The following is a 20767-nucleotide window of genomic DNA, read 5'->3' on the forward strand; positions in this document are numbered from 1 at the left end:
GGTGACAACTGTTCTTCGTAGGGCTTGAAATGCCCAATTCTCCTCTGGGAAACACGTTCTGCTCCTCAGCTGGAAGATGCTAAAGAAGTGCCGGCTATTATTATTAACTTAGCACAGCTCATTTGTTTCACTGAGGTTGGAATGGAAATGCAGGAGCAGAGCAAGGAGGATGGCTCCAGCTGTCCCTGGATCCACGGTCTTGCCCCCCCCTCCCAGAGATCTGTCACAGGGTATCAGGTAACTTGCATGAAGTCATCAGGACCAATGCTAATTTGCTAACCATTCCTTTAGGCATGACACAGATTGATTTGCATTAGGCTTTGATGAGTGTCACTGATCTCATGCACAAGCCTGGGTTATCTACAAGGCAGAGCCAGTGATGCCGAGTGAGGGGTAAGCACTCAGGGAACCAGGCAGTGCTTGAGAAGGGTTGTGCTGAGCTTCGGTGCTGAAGAAAACCCACGCTTTCTTGAAGGCAAATGTGTTACCGATGTTTGTGTTTTTAGCAGTTGTTGGAATACCCTGAGAGGAGACTAAAGGTCCAGGGTGGCAGGTAAATGAACACCCTCCAGTTGTGCCATTAATTCCTGGGGAGCAAGAAGGACGGTTTGCCAGCAAACTTGTCAGCTGTAACTAACTCAGTTTTCAGAGCTTTCAGATTGCTCATCACCTCATGCACCCCTCCCAGCTAAATCTAATCTTCCCCAGGAGCATCTGCCCCTTCCAGAAGGGACAAGCCCCTACCAGAGATCATTTCCACACCAGATGGCACAAAGAGGTCTCATTTACAGCAAGGGGCTCCCCAGGTCAGCCCTGCCCCAGGAGATCCACATCCACATCTCAGCTCTGCAGTGCCACAGTGCCCTGGTCAGACCCAGCGGAGCCAAGGTCCAGCACAGGCACCGGTCCATGGGACCGCTTGCAATGGCTGCTGCCGTCAGCACAGCCCGTGTGTTCTTCCAACTGCTCTGACAACGACATTTCCAAGCCCCTTGGCCTCCCCAATGCATTATCTGCCACTAGGGACAGGCGGGCTGAAGGAACCGAGCTCCAGCCAGCCCTCTAAGGTCCAGGACATGTTGTCCATGGAAAAACAACGCAGTCCAGAGAAACAAAAAGTGAGAGACTACCTGGCTGCCGTTTATAGACTTCTCAGAAAAAGTCAGCAGTCAACAGCCAAACTCGAACGTTCGCGTCACTCCTTCGCTTATGGAAGGCAAGCTTACTAAATGCCTGGATGCTTCTCAGTCCAATATCCCAATCCCTGTATTAACAACCATAATGTTGGAATAACGAGCAGGGCTTAAGCTGGTGCCCACTGGACTCAACAGGAGAGGCAGATGCCAAAGGCTTTTTTAGATACAGAACAGTATTTCTTTGTACCTTTCATTTTGTGGGTTGCCGGACTCCACCCTCCATCACATGCAAAACAATTCCTGGATAGATGTTTCCACTAAAGATCTCAGAGAGCCTTGTAATTAGTGAGGTTCCCGGTATCTGGGTCATATGGATAAATAATATTCCTCCTTCGGGAAGTGTTAAGAGTCACTTGAGGCCACTCCAAGAATCAGCCATAGAGTCAGGAGAAAAGCAGTATCCTTACACAAGGAAGGGGACCTAAGGGACTGACAGCCCCTTCTCTTTATGACTGCCAACTGTCCAAGGCTCAGCCCTCTGACTGTCATTCACTAACCCCCTGCCATGAAGCTGCTGTTGCCCCGGAATGCTGTACACTGGCTGCTCACTCAGACCACCACCCTCCTGCACAAAGAGCCTGTCACTCCGTTTGTGCTGGAAAAGACAGAACAGTGCCTGTTACACCGTAACTCCCTTCAGTTTCTGGTTTCCTTCCTCTGCTCCCCTGCGGAAAACTACAGGCCACATTCACGTCAGTTTACGCTCCCTTTCAGGAGGGTTATGAATCCCACACGAGCAGGGGATGAGTTATCAGAGGTGCAGCAGTGCGAGCAAGAGGAGAGCTGCGTTCCCCAGCAGTTACTTGTCATTCGTGAGTTTCACTTCCATTTTACCTAACTCCTCAGCTTGATGCACTCAGCAGAGATGCAAACACTGCCCTCTCCTCTGATGGCCAGAGCCTTGTCAGATGTTGCTCTAAACACTTGAATAGTGAGCTGGAGCTCAGTGCGATGCTGGCCAAGGCACACACACACCATAGGGCAGGATGGGTGCGCTGGTGAAAGCTCTCTGCAACAGACTTCTTCAAGAGCTATGAGGTTCATCCGGCCTTAGCTTTAAAGATCAAGTACTTGCATGGGCTTCGTGTCAGCCTAACCACAGAACCATGAGAAAAGTGGTATTCAGGTAGGGAACGCATCAAGAGATGATGTGCTCCAGCTCAGAGCAGTAAAACACTGAGCACTGAGGAGCTACAAACCTCATGATGATACAGGATCATTGAACCAGAAGTCATTAAATCCCACTGCTCTAGCTGTATGCAAACACACACTCCATGTGTTAGCCTAGAAGATTCCTCACACTATGTTAAGGCTAGAAGATTCTTACAATGTCTATTTGTCACACACAACACATCCTAACATCCCCCTCCCCCCCCCCCCAAAAAAAAAAATAAGGCAATAAACTAAAACCTGTGAGATAAGAGATTAAAAGCCATAAAAACACGAATGTCCCAGAAGAAACAAGCAAGGGAATCTGAGGACCTGCCAGGTTCTGCAGCCTTTATCTTTTCTATCTTTATCTTTTCCCTGGATAAACCATGGTGGTCACTGTCCTTGACTTGTGCCAAAGTCAGTGGGAGCTGAGCACAGCTCATTCTTTAAAAGCAATGTCTCTGAATAACAAGCAAGCAAAGCACGGCAGTCGCTGAACCCAGTGAATAACGGGTTTCATAGGTGCTGTCAAAAGGGGAGAAGGAAAATCCCAGCTGGCTCCAAACAGCTTTCCCTGTGTGTTGGCAGGTCCTTGGTATTTCTCCCAGACGGAGAGGGCAGGTCCCAGCCAAGAGCCCGTGGTACAGCACATCCAGGCTTACATAAACCGAGGGGCCTGGGTAATCATTAACCCTGGCTTATTGCCACCGGCTTTGTGCTGGAGTCAGCTGGTTGGTTGGACTATAGGTATAGTGGCCATTTAGACAAGGAGAAGGCTCCCAGCACAAGGGTTTGAGTGGAAACAACCCCGCGGGGAGCAGGGGACTGTTGCAAACATGGCAGGGTCTAAACCCGATGACAGTACCTGCTCAACGCACCCCACAGGGGTACAGCTCCCTGAGCTCCCACACCAAATGCCAGAGGAGCTTCCCTCCCCATAACAGACGTCAGGGGATCAGGACCCTTCTTAGGGAGTTTTACCTTGGCAGCTCCCAGCTGGGACACACCAGCAAGAAAGATCTCCTTCCACTCTCCTTGCCATCCTTTCCAACAGTAGACGTTATCAGTGCAGCCCAACTTTATCTTATGCCCTATCTTTACCTTTCTTTGCTTATCGGATGCCTCGCTTACATGTCTTATTACACTTTGACTTCTATAACCCACTGCGTGTTATTGACGTGCGCTCTGTGCCACTGTCTGGGGCAAAGGAGATTTGGGATTTCTTGGTTCTGTTCCCATTTTCCCTCTGCGTTGCTCTGTGGTCTTGGACACATTGCTCCACTGCTCTGTTTAGCCATGGGTCACAGAAGCCAGGGCACCCGACAGAAATATCACTTTACTCTTATCCCTTATGCTTAGTCCTTACCTTGAGTACAACCTTCCCAGCTGATGCCTCCTCACCCCTCAACACCATTCCTTCGCCACCAGCTCTGATGAAGAGACTATAAACGGCCAGAAATACCCTGTAAAACCTTGTAGAAACATACAGAGATCTTGCAAGTGCTCAGAACCAGATCATTATCCTTGTTTGAAGCCTCTAACACTACACACATGTCCATGCTGTGATTCACACCTCAGAAACCCAGTTATAGATGTTTGAAGTCAATGGGACTTAGGCATATGTAGAACGATGCCATGCTGTGCTTTGCCATGCAGAATTGCTGAAGCAGAGTCATAATAAACTTGTTTACAGTTGTGGCATCAAAGCTCTTCAAGATATATTTATCTTCAGGTGGGTGAAGAGTAATCAGGCTAAAGGCAAGGCCATGAATCAGCAAGGCCCGGGCAGGATAATTCCACACAAAACAAACATCAAAATCTCTTGGGGAAATTCCTACTTTCTTCTTGTGACAGACCCCTGAAAACATCATTAATTCTCATGCAGAACTAACTCTTCTTTCACAGCAAACACAGCCCTACTCTTATGAGCAAAAAGTGTTGCAACTTTTCCATAGACTTATATTTCCGTACAGGTATTAGCCAGAAAAACCCACACAATCCATGCTCAGAAACCACACTTAAAACAGGAAAAAGAAAAGAGAGATTAAGTAAAAGTTTCATGGAAAATATTCCAGGCTAAGACCTAGCTTAGATGTCAGATTTCTGCTCCAACAGCAGGTATTTTACACTACTCCACTCCAGCTTTAAATATCATCTCCTGCAGGAAAAGAACAACTGTGTCTCGCAGGGTGGATTGCCCATTGTCACAGCAATATCAGAACTCCAGGTGAGAAGAGCAGGAGACCAAGATGCTGGTTCGAATAAAGCAGCTGGTTTAATGCATGATGTCGATAGGGTGAGAACAGAAGGGAATCACAGATCCTCTTGGCGCAGGCTTGCTAGCATAAGCGCGTACATGATTTAGGACTCTTAGAGGAGTCCTTAGGACTCTGGTCTTTAGGCTACACCTGAGGAGGTAACAACAACCTGGAGTGAACAGGACTCACTCTTCCTCATCCCATGGTCCTCTTGACAGTCTTATAGCAGTTCTCTAGGCAAAACAGTCAGGGTCTGAGAGCCCTGGCTCATCAGCTGGCGGGTTTGGTGGCTGTTCTTCAGGGAAAGGCTGTAATCCCCAAGTGCCCGTTAGTCTCAGAGTGATTCTTGCTGGGAGAAGGTCTGGCCCCTCTACACCATTGCTCCCATGGAGACTCAGAAGTTATTTTAACACGGGTAGTGCTGCTGGTTTCTTCTTCCAGTGGAACCAAAAGCACAGTGCAAGAGATGCCCCGGGCTTGTAGATCACAAGTGTGCATGCCCCTGTTGTTCCAAATGGGAAGCAATGGCTGTTGCAGAACAGGGCATCTTCTCCTCAGGCCTGAGGCATGCATCGGACCACAGATCCTTCACATCACTCTTTCAGACATGGGATTTACGGAGGAGCCAACTGAAGCGCCTTGGCACCAAGACCTCTGCCGTGCCGAGCCTTTCTTGCATAATCTAATCCTGTGACTACTGGTCTTACTGCTTGCTCCTTCCATCCAAGGGTCACATAAACGTTTATTAAGTCCCACAGCATCCCTATGATGCGTTATTATCGCTGTTTTACAAGAAAGGGAACTGCAGCACATGGCAATCGAGTCCTCTGTCCCGGGTCACACAGTGAGTCACCATCACTGTCTGAAATAGACTCTGAAGCCCTTCCTCCTTCACACTAACCACTGGAGCTTGAATTGCCTCAAAACCTGCTCGCTCTCATTTACTAACCACAGTTTTGCTGCAGCTGCAGCCCTGTTCCATAGCGGTCAGAAACCACAGGAGGCATTTGGGTCCCAGTGCTGCTGCCAGGCGAGGCGTGAGGTCTGCGGTGAAGGGAGAGCTGGAGCATCTCTCGCCCCCCAGGAACCTTCTGAGATGAGGAAACTGAAGGCAACTCCAGATCTGTTCCATCCTCTCCCTGTTACCCAGCACCTGAAAGGTCACATCCCGGTGAACTGGAATTTCAAGCGCTATTATCCTCATTACGAAGGAAATTAAGGAATAATAATTTCAAGAAGGGATTTAAAATTTCCATTTTCATTTTATTGTCAAAGTAAATATATTTCTTATGAAGAACAAAAGAAAATATACAGAATTGTAACTTATGTACACTGGCTTTATAGGCATTTTTTGTTTCCAATTTACACAAATTTGATACGTTATTAAAAGATATTTTATATAGATATAGCGTCTATGTACAGTTTTATTTACATACATTCATAGGATGTGATATAAACCAGTCAATAGATGATAGTTCATTTATATTAATTTCTAGAGGACAAAAGGAATGCATTTGCCTTAGCTAGACCTGCTGTTCTGGCACAGCGCGGGCTCCTGCTCTGCCTAGCGCTAGAATCGCAGCTTCCCATTTCCCATTTTGCCAACAAAAAGACAAACGGATGCCGCCTGCGAATGGAAAGGAAATGCAACATCCATTATGAAATTGTTCCTAATCACTGAATTCTATTTTCTCCTAAAGCTTCTTACAATCGCCAGAGTTCAAACAGAAAAAAACAACAGAACCAAAAGGAGAGGAAACACAAACACAATCATTGCCTGCTACCGTCTGATTATCTGCTTCAATTCCCTTCTTAGCCAGCTACCACACCGATTTGTTTCTTTTGGCTACTGTTCTCACCCATTCGCCCACCCCAGCTGCATGGAGCTCTGACATGGCTGTCGGCAAGGAGAAGATCACCCTTGGACCCGGATCTCAAGGTGCTGTCCCACCATGCCACAATGGCTCCTACCCTCCCTTGGGTACAGGTCCATCCTACAAGACCCTGCTGGCCAGCAGACAGAGACTTTAGCTCCAACCAGCGAGGCGATGGCTCGCAGTGGATGCTCGGGATGCCTGGTGCTCACCGGGACCACCAGGCACCTCCAAGCTGGTGCTCTGGTTTCTCCCCCAAGATCACACAGGAGGACGGAGGCAGAGACAGGAATAGAGCTCAGCCACTCTCACAAACATCTTCCTGCTGCTTTAGTGCTAGACAACAGCTCGGCTGCTAAAGACAGTGGATGCTGCAGACCAGGGTCAAAGGAAGCAGTGTTTCCTTCAACACATGGGCATCCTTCACCCCACAGAGGAAAAGGACAGGAGAAGCATGCACACAGTATGCACTTAGACACGCCGAAAGGCTCCACTCCAAGCCATTTCATCCATCCTGAGCTTCCAGGTTTGCTTGGGATATTCCTTTGCTTAAATACATATATATATATATATATATGTAAGTATGAATATATATACATAAATATTTATATATAGCCCTAGCCAAGGAAAAGGTAGATGTGAGCTGGAGAAACCAGAGAGGCTCAGAGGCGCATTCCAGCACTCTCCATGCCTTGCCTCCCCCTGTCCCCAACTCCCACTGTGCCTCCTCCTATAGCCAGCCCCCTACAAATCCTTGGCTCAGGCGACCCAAAAACAAAGGAGTTGTTTTCATTTCCAAAGGAATTTGCTGTTTCCAAACTGGACAAATAGAGCAGCTTAATAAAAACTCACAATGAATGGCCTGTACATGAGCAAAGCCCTCAGGAATGCCAGGGCTATAATTAACTAGCAGCAAGCAACTCTTACATTTTCCTGTGCAGCAGAAAACAGCTAAAAATAAAACACTATAATTTCCAAAAGAAGCAGCAGCGAAGGAGGGAAAGATAGAAGGAAATAAGGAAAACAACATCCTTAAACAAGAAGACAAAGAGGAAGAAGCATCCCCCTCCCCTGACCCAAAAAGGACTTCATTCTCAAATCATCTTTAAAGGACATGGGACACTTGGGCACGGTGGTATCAAGTAACAGCATTGACTGTTCTGTGGAGACAAATAAATTATCGCTAGAAACGTAGTGAGCAAAGTGCTGTCGTCGGCTGCTGCGGGATGTGCTGGGCGGGAAGGGGAGAGCGGGGCCGGTCAGTTCACGGAGCGGATGGAGCGGTTGCTTCGAGGGAACCGATGCACCTTGACGTGCTTGGACAAGTGGTCGCTCCGAGCAAACTTCTTCTCGCAGACAGGACACTGATAGGGCTTCACCCCCGAGTGGGAGCGCCTGTGCCGGGACAGCTCGTCTGACCTGGAGAACCTGCGGGGGAAGAGAAGCCTCGTCAGGGAAATGGGGTTTGCATTGCTCAGCATCTCACAGCGCAAAAGAGTCCCCTGAGGCCATTGGGACACTCCATTTGTGGCCAAGCCCAAACGTGCAAACTGAAAGGGACACACAACACAGCCGGTCTGGTCCCAGCCAGCAGCAGTGATGGAAGGAAACACACAGCCATCAGCTTCATCCCACATCAAATCTGGGCTCAGAGCAATGCGTTTGTACCAACTTTGCCCTAAACCCAATAGCCCGGGTAGAGGTCAACAAAACCAGCACTGCTCTTGATCCCTCTACCAGTCCCTTTCAAAGCCTGTTCCATAACCTCTCCCCTGCAAATCCAAGCAAGGACACCTCTCAAGCAAAGGTAACACCCAGCATCCTGCATGAGATCTGCTCCAAGCTCCCACAGACACAAGCACAACAGACACCCAGTAACTGCACCTAGTTTGAGATGGACCCACAGATAACAGCCAGACAGAGCTCCCCAGAAGCTACATGGCTTATCAGATCCAGCAGAAACTTTGGCTCTTGTACCTACTCCTTCAGGCTAAATAAAGAGCTGTTAACATCTCAGTACCAGGGACGCTCAACATCATAATGGCCATTAGCATAGTCACTTCATGGGTGAATTGAATTCAAGATTGAGCATTTCATTACCAACAGTGTCTCCCAGAGTCATTTCTATCGGAGCTGGTTTGCACCTTCCACCTCCACAGAAAAACCCCCAAAGAGCCACCCTGAATCCTGAACTCAAACCAGTTAATCCTTCACTCTTAACAGCGGGGCACTTGGGCACTGGGAGCCGGAGGGTTAACTGATAATGTCACACTAAAACAGCCCTGTCCAGATGGGTACAAAAGATTAGCTGCCTGACAAAGGGCAATGAAGTGTTTTGTTGCCAGAGCAGGGACAAAGAGGGGCACAGAAAGAGGGCTTGCAAGAAACGGGATCAGCTGTTTATGTACAATAAATAAATGAAGTCATGGGCACTGGCTGAATAAATGGGGGGGGGGAAGAACATGTAGAAAACTGCGTCTTTCTGGAGCAAAATATCACATCACCAACAGAGCAAACACACTTATGAAAAGGGGAAAACAGGGCCGCTGGGCTCCTATGAATGAGTCCTTCATGCAAGAAAAAGAAGTTTCCACATAAAAGTCGCAATGAGCTCTGATCTCCCAGTTGAAAGGCAGGGCACAGGCACTGGGAAAGCTGGGAGTGTTTTCCTGGGTTCCTGCAGCTCTTCAGCCCAGTGGTGCAACCCAGAGAGTGTTCAGCCGGCACAAAGCAGATGCAGATACTCGCTATGGGTGAGATATGCTGCTGACACATCATTCCCAGGAGGATTTGTAAGGGAGATTCCTTCACCCTTTCTCTTGCCATTCTCCCTTTCCTTGCTTTGGTATCTCCATGATGAAAGAGTCAAACTCACCATTAAGAGCAACAGGCAGATGCCCTAATGGAGCCATCAACCTGTTCCTCGTCTGGGACATAAAGGCTATGACAGAGGTTTCTCTTCACCCCTAGTAATTGCATGTTTGCTTTCTCTGGCACCCATGCTCCTTCCAGCCATGGCTTCCCAAAACCACAGTCTGGACATGGAAGCAGCAAGGCCAAGTCTTTAGCAGTGAGCTAGTCCCAGTGCTACATGCTTGGAGGGGATTGCTGTTGTAGAGCTATGGATAAGTAGGACTCAGCATCTTTCTGGAGAGGGCAGGATGTTGCCTATAAGGACTGCCTCAGTAGGACTCAGTCCTGTGACCAGTGGTGGCAGCCACATCCAGGGAAAAGGGAATAGAGAGGGAAAAGCACCTCCGAGAAGAGCCATTCTCTTATATACAGGCTTATCGCCTGAAGGAGTAAAACCAGATGTGGCTGGGTTGCCCCATGCCCGTGGCCATCGAGGTCACCATGTGCCACAGAAGTGCAGCGGCACATGGCTAATCCCGCAGGAGAGCTCCACAAGTGCATTTCGGTGGGAACTGCATGGATGGTGGGGGAGCAAGAGGCGCGCGTCAGGAATGAGCTCGGATGAGTTCATCCGATAAAAATACACCGTGCCTCATAGCGATGTCCTTAGCCGAAGAGGCAGGAATGTTGCAACGCTGTTCCCCAGCAGTCACGGAAAGATCGGCTTACAGAGCCCACAGAAATAAACCTCAAGCTGTTGGGGTGTTTGCACAAAAACAACGCAAAGGTTAGGACAAGGAAGCCGGCAGGACCTGGTGGCCTCGCTCTGCGGTGGAAGGGTATTTGCAGCACGTTCTGGCACTGACATAACCCCAAGAAAACTGCAAGTAATCCCCAGTGGTATGGCAAATTCAAACAAAACCCATGTAAGAGCAAGGAACACCTCACTATCCCGGGTCACTGGCGTTTCCAGAAGGATTCCTCCTTCTAATGGAAAGTGGAGGGATCCGGGCAATTCCACAGCAACTAGAAGACTCTCCTTCATCCTTCTATATAGTGGGACCTCAAAGGACCTGTAACTACATCTCCCTTGAAGAGAAATCCTGGAGCTCCCTGATGTGCAGGATGTGTCCCGTGTCTCCCAGTCATACGGTGACGTTGCTGTGTGGCTCTTAGGGCAGGAAAGGACAATAGCTTCAGCCTGGTACTCCATGGTTCCTACCATGGCTACCAGCCATTGAGACTGACTCAGGCTGTACCTCTTCTCCACAGTGGAGAGGAGGCTCTAGAATCAATGGTTTGTGTTGGAAGGGACCTTAAAGCTCGTCCAGTTCCAGCCCCCTCCTATGGGCAGGGACCCCTTCCACTAGAGCAGCTTGCTCCAAGCCCTGTCCAAGCTGGGCTTGAACTTCCATGTTCATCCTCCCCATCCCCAAAGCTCCACTGTGTCAAACCAGCACACCTCCTCCACACCCACAAACCCTTTTGCACAGCACCAGCAAAAAACACCAATGCGAGACGCCTGCCCTGACCTGCCCCACACATGATCCTCCCCATACTTGCTCGGTCCCATACACGCTCCCAACCACATGCATTCTAAGCCTTTAAACCCTCCCTACCAAAGCAGGCAGAGCTTGTATTGCCCACTGTCACGTGCAGAGCAGGGAAGTGCCACCAGGCAGAAGATGCACAGGGCATTGAGAGGCGATTGCCTAACCCCTCCAGCCTTACAACTGCAGCTTTGTACACTGCTGCACCAGGGTACTGATAGAGCTTGCCCTGCTCCATGCCATGACACAGCCGCTGGGGACCAGCCCGTGCTGCAGTTCTGGTTTCTGGTCTCAGGACCAGCACTAACCAGAGGCTGCCGTGTGCCAAAGGTATAAACTGGCACTGCACGGATCAGCGCGCCGACCGGTACAGTGTGGATCGAAGGCAACGGGTCACCGGCCACTGATGAACAGCTCTGCAGGAGCTGAAAACAGCTCTTGCCCTGTGCCAAGGAAGGCACAAGCTAGCAGGGTTCAGCCTCCTCAAGAGGCTGGCGTGCTCCCACTGTCCTAGGGGTTAGAAAAGGGCTTGCTATGCATACACCCCTACCTTGGTGCATTTAAAGCATGCAATTTCACCATAGCAGGGCTGCGTATTTCCCAGCTGGGAAAGGTTTAACCCACTCCACAGCTCAGCCACTTGGTGCTAGGCAACGCTTGGTCTTGGTTTTGAAATGACCATCTTCGGTGGGGTCTGGTCTGAAGTGCCCTTGGGGAAAAAGTGAAGGCGCAAGCACAAGCTTGCAGGGAAAGGAGGAGGAAAGCAGAGCCCAGCAGTGGTTTAGGGCTTAGATTCGTCTGTGCTGATGTAAAAGTGGGAGCAGACAGCGAGCCCAGATGCATTCGAGTGAAGTCATGTGAGATCACAGCTCTCGCTGAACTTCTGGAGAAGGTAAACAAGCTTTATTGATGAAAGGGGACTGGTAATGCGGGGCTGGACCGGGTCTGGCCTTTGATGTGGGAGCAGCCATGCAGGGGATGTGCCGCAATCTCAGCCTGGTGCTAAGGATCGCTGTGAGCTCAGGAAGTGACTCCCCACCCGCTGCCTCTCCTGCTGGCTATAACCTTCCCCCATCAGAGCAGAGCCCTTCTGAAGCTTGGGGGTGTTGGGGGTCAGTGAAATGCAACCGGACAAACAGCAACAGAGAGCCTGAAAAGCCCTTCCAGCCACTGTCTGTGCCCAGCACACGTGTTCGCATAGCTGAGGTGATTGATTTCTCATCCCTGTTGGGATCCCTGTCTTTGAAAACGTGTGGCTGGCTGAAAGTGAAAGCTCAGGGTGCTCCTGGATGCAGGACCTGCACCCTCCTTTTGATCCACACCATTCACTGTGATGCTGGCAGAAGGCAGGCACCCCAGTGTAAACTCACTCTCCATCCCTTACCGCATCGTGTTTTTCCTACATGTTCCCCTTGGTTTTGCAGCCTGGGGAATGCCAACTTTGAAATAAGACAGGCCTGGAGAAGGTCATCCTGAGCCATAGAAGTCCCTGTGTGCGTTGTATAAACCTCAGCGTGGATCAGACAAACCCTCACGTGCTACATGCATCTGTCACAAAATCAAGGGGTTTGCTCACATCCCAGCACAAGGGAAGCCAACACGACACCCACAGGCATGTTTGCAGGCAGGAGGCACATCTGCTGCCTGCACGTACTCTGGCAACCAAATCGAGAGGAGCGAGTGCCTCTTCTGCAGGTCAGGAGCACATCAGCCTGTATGGGGCCAGTGAGCTAAATAACGTGGCTTAATGTCAGTGCATCCTGAGCAGCCCAGCTCATGAGAAGTGCCACCAGGACAAAAGGAAAGAGAATCCCCCCCCAGTTTGTAGAGCCACCATAAACCGAAAAGGGAAAGAAAATCAATGGCATTGATCTTAGAGGCAAATTTCAAGCTGGCCCCATTGGGGAGCAGAGATTTCAGCCCCACTCTGACCTTTTCCCTCAGACCAAGCCAGCCATCTCTAACTGCTGCGTGTCTCACATACTTGCATTTTTACACAACCCTCGCCTGTTACTTTTTACCTTGTCTGTTGCCCATGATCACAACCCATTTCCTCTTTAGACATTGCTCACTGAAGCTCTGCAGGACAGCCTTTTAAGAGGAATCTGGTTTAACTTACTACAAGGGAGCTGAGAGTTTGGTTTCTCCCATCCTCACTTGTGGCGCTGCGAATTAAGGGTTGCCAGCAGGCCGGCTCGTAACGCGGCTTATTGGAAGGAGGGAGGAAAGCTTCCATCAAACTCGCCTTAATATCAGAAGCTGACTTTTAAAAACAGTTTCGACTTTTCAACGAGTATTAAAAATAATGAAGTCAATAAATAAAATAAACCAGGAGATGCCCTCTGCGAAACGTTTTGCTCAACCGAGCTGCAAGCTCCCATTGAGCTGAACTCCACCGCAGCCTTCTGCTTCTGTTGTTGCATCTGACAGCTTTTTGCAACTTCGAGTGGCACCCACTCATCTTCCTGAATCAAGGCAGAAAATAAAACCCCAGAGCACGCCAGGCTGTCACTGCCAGCATTTCCAGGAGTGGGATGAGGCATGTTTACCATGAAACTGCACTGAATACTGCTCCTAACCACACTCGCTCGCTTATCACAGCCCTTCAGTGATCACATTTAGCCCTCTGCAGCTGAGCCACGTGCAGTGATTCTGCCCTAAACCATCCTAAACCACTTGCAGCTCTCAGCTCGCACCCCCTAAGGATCTGCCGCAGCCTGTGTGTTGCAACCAAAGCAATGTGAACATAAGGTATCGCCGGTGGTAACAAGCTTAATCTGACCCTCTTGGAGTGAAATACAAGCTATGATGAGCTAGTTTTGAAGACACTTAGGTGCCAGGCAGGGGATGCTCTGCTAGTTCATTTCTCAAAGGCCCTCCAGGAAGAAAAAGGTCTTAATTCTCAAACCAACCGGGTAAGTTTTGGGAACAGAAACACTTTACAAACCAGAGTGCAAACCCACTTGCTCAGCAAGTCAGGTCAATGGAGTCAAAAGGGGAAGGGGGATCGGGTAGCGCAGCACCGCGATACTGACCTCCATCCGCACCCCGGCCACGTGCAGGCGAAGGGCTTTTCCCCTGTGTGCCTCCTCAGATGGGCTTTCAAGTGGCTGCTCTTCGTGTACATCTTGGTGCAACCCGGGAAAGAGCATTTGTGCATTTTAATGAGTTCTGCTGCTGGGTTCTTCTGAAACTTCTGACCCATGATGATGCCCGTCTGCCCCGGGATCATGCCTCCTGGCCCAATTGGCTTGGCGGCGATGGGGACGGGAGCGATGCGGACAAACTTAGAGGACAAGTTCAAATTGGACGACTGAACTATCTGAGGCACGAGGGCAAATGTTTGTCCTTGGATGTTAACTAGGAGCTGGGCAATTTTAATGTTCTCTTGTGCTGGTCCTTGGGAAGTGGGGCTCGTGTTGGACTCCTGTTTGATCTGTACAGGCTGAATTTGGAGCATAACCGGTATCCCGTTCTCCACGGACACTCCTCCGGTTGAAGCTTGGCCACCTTCCGTTGTTGAGCTGCTCGACTGTTCGTTTTTGCTCTCTTTTAAACTGGCGCTGGGTAACATATGGTCTTTTTGCTGTAGCGAAGCAACAGAAACTTGGCTGCAAGCTCTCAAGTCCTTGGTCTCACTTTTAGGTCTTTCTTTGAGCTCCAACTCCATGTTCTCCTCCAGAAATTCCTCAATTTCCTCAAGCGTGGGCTGAAATGGTCCTGAGTCTTCCATATCCACAGCAAATTCAGGCAACCTAAAGTACTCCTCTTTCACTATCGGCTGAAGTCTCCTTTTGTCCCACCATGATGCTGCGGCATTCCCCAAAGATGCCTGGGACAACAAGTAGTCTAAGATACTGTCCTGACTTTCTGCACTGGACGTGCTTCCATAGCTGGAGCTGAGAACCTGGGAGTCAGGGCTGGAACAAGAACAAAAGCTGGACGAGTCGCTGTCATCTTCGGACAGGGGAGAGGGCAGCATTTGGTAGGACCTCACCCCTGCTGTCATGTCCCCAAAGTATCCAAGGGGAGATCTTGTAGATGAAAAGGACTCATCAGTAGGCAGCAAGTGATCCACCATTCCTGGGCGATCTCTTATGGATATCCCAACAGCATATACCAGGCGGTGAAAGTTCAGGTGAGAGCCTGAGTGTAGGAAAACAAAACAGCGACAGTCAGAAGTCGGTTTAATCATTTATCTCCATGTACCGAGGCTCGTAAAGCTCTCTAGCCCGCAGGAAAGGCCGAAGCACCCAGCCTCACTGAGTACACATGCTGCTGCACGCTTTGGTGCGTCTGTACCACCCCCTAAGGACCGTCAGGGCCGAAGCATTTCATGGGATTGCACCAGAGACTTGCAAAAGAATTCATTTCCCAACCGGGTGCGCTCTGGGTTTACAGGATAATACTGGAGAGAGAAGATAAATGATGGGCTGTCAGCTAAGAGGGAACCCTAGAGCCAAAGGACAGAATGGGGAGAAAAAAGAAAGTGTTGAAATCTGTACCACCAAAACAAAACCATCCCCAAAACATAAAAAAGGAGGCTATTTCTGGTGGCCACAAGCACAGATCCTTCCCTTATCTCTTGTAGATTTCCACCCACCTTATTTTTAACTTCCCCACTTCCACAAATACAGGCTAATCAGCATAATGCAAGGATCAATCTGTCAGGAGCCAAAAATATTTGCTGTGCTTCAGCATCCAGGAGGCGGATTTTCCCCTCCAGATGTAATGAATCAGTGTGCCAACGTCAGCATCACCTGCACTGCCCTTAATAAGGCTGGTGCTGCGCTGAGCTCATTAACCATGGGCTGGCAGGGCAGCGGGGGGCTGGTGTCCCCTCACCACTCCATACTCCAGGTACGGAGGTAAAGGTGATCCGAACCTTGTGCTGAAGTGGAAGGGCTCATTTGACCCCCAGCACCTCCATGTGCTGTGACCCACAGCAAGTGCTCCCCATTTCCCCCCTGTTCATGCGACCCGTAATCCTGCTGCGAGCCCTTGGGGGCACGAGGGCAAAATCCATCCTTCCTAGCGCAGCCAACAGTCCTGCGCTTTCCCGGCTAAGCCATGCAAACTTCCTAGGAAGGTTTATGGGGAGGGGAAGGAGGTGTTGGGGGGAAGGAATCTGCGTATTTGTTTTCTTTCTTTTCCCCCCTTTCCCAAAGGAAAAACGCATAAATTGCTTACGGATGGAGACTCTGCCTCTTGGAGAGCAAACGCAGCGCCCTCCAGATGGAGCGAACACTGGCCCTCAGTCATCCGCTCAAGGTGACTGATTGAAAACAGAGCTGTCCGTGTGCATAATAAAACAACTCTTTCTGTGGAAGGTATGCGGGCTGCAGAGATAGGAGTCATTTGATCAGCGTATGAGGGTTTGTGTGTGTGTGAATTGGGAGGCATGTGACCCAGCGCGAAGGAAATGCCACTCAATCTTGTTACACGCTGTCATTTTCCACAGGCTCTGCCGCTTTGGAAGCGCTTTGCCATGAATAGTCAATAGCTCCCAGTTCTGTGCAGGGAAGGGGATGGTTGGTACTGCTGCTGCAGAGCATCCTTGCTGCCCGATCGCCACGTTTCGCCCTGTCTTTGCCTTCTCCGGAGAAGGATCAGAAGGCATCTTAGTGCTGCAGTGAATGCAGAGCGAGGTGTTTTACACAACACCCTTAAAGGGTTCTATCCCACTGGCAGCACTTCATAATATTTCATAGGAAACAGGGGGGGTGGAAAAACCCAAACCAAAACATGTTTCTTAAAGATACAGCTTCCTCCTCCATTCACACACGGGGGAAGCAGGGGCAGGTTGAAAGGAAGACTTGAAAGTGAGATTGCACACTTTCCTGGTGTGCGCAGCCTGTCAGCCAGCAGAGCCTCTGACCCCATAGTGAAATACCCACATGTGCCGAGCACGAGGAAGTTCACGCAGAGGTTAGCGGCTCTGCTTTGTGACCTTAGCCTATAATCATGTCTTATAGTAAAAGTGAGGAGTCAGAAGAGCTGAACGCACAGGATGGGAAGTTCCGAAGTCCCAGAGCTGGGCTCTTCCCAGCTTTCAAACAGAAAGCACAACCTGCTGCCGAGAAGGCTGCGTTGACTTCCAGTCAGAGTTCACCCGAGCAGCCTGCTCCTACCTCATGAGATGTGGGGCAGAAAGGAGGCCTTGCCCCCGGATGGTTTCTGATCCCCCCTCCTACATCTGCATTGTTCCACCTTGAATTTCTAAGGAATGGTGAATGAAATTCGGACTGAAATGTGGGGTTTCGGTAAGGAAAGCTGCATGCGGGGAAGGAGCGTGCGCTGGTTGCAGCTGGTGAAGTTATTTAACACAGAAAGCTCAAGTTTTCTTTAAATGCCTGCGAGAACTAGGAAGCCACGTACCAAAATATCCATAGATTTCACTGGGAATAGAGCTAAGCTGTAACTTGAATAAGGGCTTAAAGAAGAGGGGGGGGGGGGGGGGAACAACAAACCCTCAGCAACTGCTGTGCCTGAGGTCCCTTGGCAGCGAATAGCCAGCATGCGTGTTCCCCATCTCTTTTGACAAGGGGCAGTGTCACTTGGTGTAACCAGAGTCATTTTGAGAGGGGACTGTCAAGAGGAAAATAGATCCAAGAACATCACGGGCCAGATCTGCTTTCTGTGCACTCTCAAAACTTGCAGAACAGCCAAGAAGATTCTGGGGAATGCCTGGAATGCAGGATCAGGCCCGGGCTATATTTTATCCCAAAGGCCAGCCTAACAACCAGAAAGCTTTCATCCTCACTTTGCTTGAAGACACAGCCCAAACCAGAGCCAGCCAAACCCAAACAAGCCAGGGCTGCGCACGCTATGAACAGTAACGATGCTGTTTACATGAAGCACTTTCATCTCTAAGAGCCTGCAAACACCTCGCTAAGGGACCGCAGTGCCCAAGCCACCCAAAACCAGCCGCTTCTGGAGTGAAATACAGCAGATGCTCAGCAGCACCACGGCTGCCTCCAACGTTTAAGTTCCCTGGGTTGTTATGATGTCCTTGCTGCCAGAAACATCTTGTTCTGTTTAAAACCCATCGCCAGCTCCAGAAAACAGCAACAACCTCCCCGCAAAAAGAGAGCGGAGAAGGCACATTCTGACTCAAAGTAACGCTAAAATGCAAAGCCCTGGGAACTTGCCGTATTCCCCAGCCTGTCCCGTTTGGGTGGTCAGAGCAGCACAACCGATGCCCCACCAGTTCAAGGGCTCTGACGCACTGACACTGGTTTCCTACGTGAGCTGCTACAGCTTTCTCTAGTGTAAGACTGATCTCTTCAGCGTTTGCTCTTGTTCCCCCAAAGACTTTAAATCTCTTCAGGCTGCCTCCTGCTCCGCAGCCAAACAGAGCCATAAACCAGGCACTGAACCAGGCCTGGCACTTCTAAGAAGCTAAACCAGGAATGCATGGGGACGGGATTAAAACCCCTTAATAAATAAACGGGTAAACGAATACAGAAGGCAAAAGCCAGGAGGAAACGCGTTTGCCCCCATCTGTTGTGCAAGGTGGCTGCGCCGCTCCCTGGACACGGGGCTGGGGGGGGGGGGGGGGGTTGTGTTTCGGGTCTCCCCGTTGTTTTTTTCCCAAACCAGCCCCTCTGGGAAGCTGCAGGAACATTCCCAAAGGCTCCTGTCCCAGAGCTATCCCCCCTCCATCCCCAGCTGCGATTTCCATGCGAGGAAGCCCTATCCCTGCCGGCGGAGCCCCCCGAGGCGAACCCCCACCCGCACCTGCGGATAAAGCTGGGGGGGTGTGTGTGTGTGCAATTCCCACCTCATCATAATTGGATTCCTGCTCCCTACCTCCGTTCTCAGGAGTTTTAGGGGTTCAATCCCCCCCTCCCCAACCCGGCGCTGTCCCCTTATCGCGACACCCGGCATCATCCCCCCCCAGCCTGTCACGACTCAGCTCCAGCATGAAAACAGCCCCGAACTGCCCCCCAGCTGCACGGCTCTGGGCGTTTGTGCCGTTGCTCCCCGGTCACGGAGGGGGGTAGGAGGTTAAACACATTTCCTCCCCCCCCCCCCCCCATGCCTTCCCCTCCCCGGTAACGGGGCGCAGGGGGCCGCTGGCGCGATGCGCACCCGCGTAATGCTCCGCGCCCTTCGTACACCCTTACCTGAACTCCTCTGCGGGCCGGGATGGAGGGGGGGGGGGACGACAACACACCAAGAATAATACCAAGAACGAGCAGAAGGTGGCAAAAATGATGGGAAAAAAAACCAAAACAAACAAGGAAAAAAAAAAAAGAAAAAAATTAAAAAAGGAAAAAATCCCCACAAAATAAAAAGAAGCAAAAAATAATGATAGAAAACACAAGCAGTGAAGGGAATAAAGGCGCAGAGCTGAGCGGAGCCAGCGGCAGGAGCCGGGACAAGCGGCCCGCGGAGCGGCGGGCGGCGGGCGCAGCTCCCCCGGGAGGCGGGCGCACGGCTGCGGAGCGCGGCCCCGCTCCCGTAGTACTATATCCCCGCTCCGGACGGGAGCCCGGCGGCGGCGGGGGAGGCCGGGGAGAGGCTCGACCGCGTCCGCTGCCCCCATTGGTCCCTCCGCGGCGGGGGCCGGACCGACACCGGCCTCAATGGGAGCCGCGGCCCCGCCCGGCCCGGCCCCCGCGGCGGAGCATGGGCGAGAGGCGGCGGCGACACGGGCCGGAGGTGGCAGCGCCTGCGAGCGGGCGTGAGTGCGCTGGAGTGCGCGAATCCATAGGGATGGGCGCGCCTCCGTTGTGTAAATCCGTGCGGAGCGCGTTCCTCAAGTGTGCGCATCCATCTGCTGGGCGGGCAAATCCCTGCGGGGATGCGTGCTCCTGAAGTGTGCAAATCACTGCGGGGATGGATGTTCCTAAAGTGCGCAAATCACTATGAGGATGCATGCTCCTGAAGTGTGCAAATCACTATGAGGATGCGTGCTCCTGAAGTGTGCAGATCACAGCGGGGATGGATGTTCCTAAAGTGTGCAAATCACTATGAGGATGCGTGCTCCTAAAGCGTGCAAATCACTGCGGGGATGCGTGCTCCTAAAGTGTGCAAATCACTGGGGGGATTCATGCTCCTGAAGTGTGCAAATCCCTGCGGGGATGCATGCACCTAAAGTGCGCAAATCACTATGAGGATGCGTGCTCCTAAAGTGTGCAAATCCCTGCCGGGATGCATGCTTCTAAAGCGTGCACATCCCTGGATGGGCTCACAGTCCTGAAGTGTGCAAATCCCTGGAGGGATGCGCACTTTTGGAGTTCCGCATGCTCCTGAAGTGTGCAAGTCCCTGCCTGGATGGATGCACACAACTGGAGCTTTGCACACTCCTGGAGCTGCATGAATCCCTGCAGGGGTGCAGGCACATGGACCCGTAGAGGCTCCTGGAGATGAGCAAGTCCCTGGAAGAGTGCAAGCCTCAGATCTCATACCTGCCCCTTTCCTGCTGGAGCTTAAGGGGGGGATTAGGGTGTCCCCCAAGTATTGCAGTCATGCAATAGTTTTTCATATAGATGCATACACTTCAATATATATTTATATACTTATATACACACAAATATTTATGTGTATCAATATATACGCATACACACTCACACTGTGGCTATGCAATGTTCAGCATGGATCAGGACCCGTATTTAACTCCCGCAGAGGCAAAGCCCAGCAGAGGAAGCTGCAGGGGGGCCAGCTGCAGCACCAGGGAAGTTTTCTGCTCAGTCAGTGGCTTTTCCCATTCATATTCCCATTTTTTTCACATCATTGGGAATGTGCACTCGGGGATACTGGGATGCAGCCTCGTGACAACAGATCTGTGCACCCTTTTGAGGGCTATGAGGATGGCCAAAGGACCTGGGGGTGCTCAGGGCTCTGCTCTCCTGCACAGACCTCACTCTTCCTAACGT

The 20767-nt window shown here is 50.8% G+C and overlaps 1 protein-coding gene and 1 long non-coding RNA gene across 4 annotated transcripts in view; one reads left to right on the forward strand and one right to left on the reverse strand.

The window, feature by feature from the left end:
- LOC136018145 (uncharacterized) overlaps positions 1 to 20767 on the forward strand; it is a 360185-nt gene that overhangs the window by 322781 nt on the left and 16637 nt on the right. The window lies entirely within an intron of this gene.
- Positions 5849 to 19095, reverse strand: KLF15 (KLF transcription factor 15). The gene is made up of 3 exons (XM_065687321.1): positions 19013 to 19095; positions 13919 to 15029; positions 5849 to 7908 (listed from the first exon to the last, which is right to left on the reverse strand). The coding sequence occupies exons 2-3, from the start codon at positions 14962 to 14964 to the stop codon at positions 7740 to 7742; spliced, it is 1215 nt and encodes a 404-aa protein (XP_065543393.1). The 5' UTR covers positions 14965 to 15029; positions 19013 to 19095; the 3' UTR covers positions 5849 to 7739.

The sequence above is a fragment of the Lathamus discolor genome, chromosome 7, assembly GCF_037157495.1.
Source record: "Lathamus discolor isolate bLatDis1 chromosome 7, bLatDis1.hap1, whole genome shotgun sequence".
NCBI lineage: Eukaryota > Metazoa > Chordata > Aves > Psittaciformes > Psittacidae > Lathamus > Lathamus discolor.

Coding starts and splice junctions, on each gene's coding strand:
- KLF15 (XM_065687321.1), bottom strand. CDS start 14,964: ATGGTGGATCACTTGCTGCCTACTGATGAGTCCTTTTCATCTACAAGA. Junction 7,909..13,918: donor TGGCCGGGGTGCGGATGGAG/GTCAGTATCGCG, acceptor CTTCCCCCGCAG/GTTCTCCAGGTCAGACGAGC.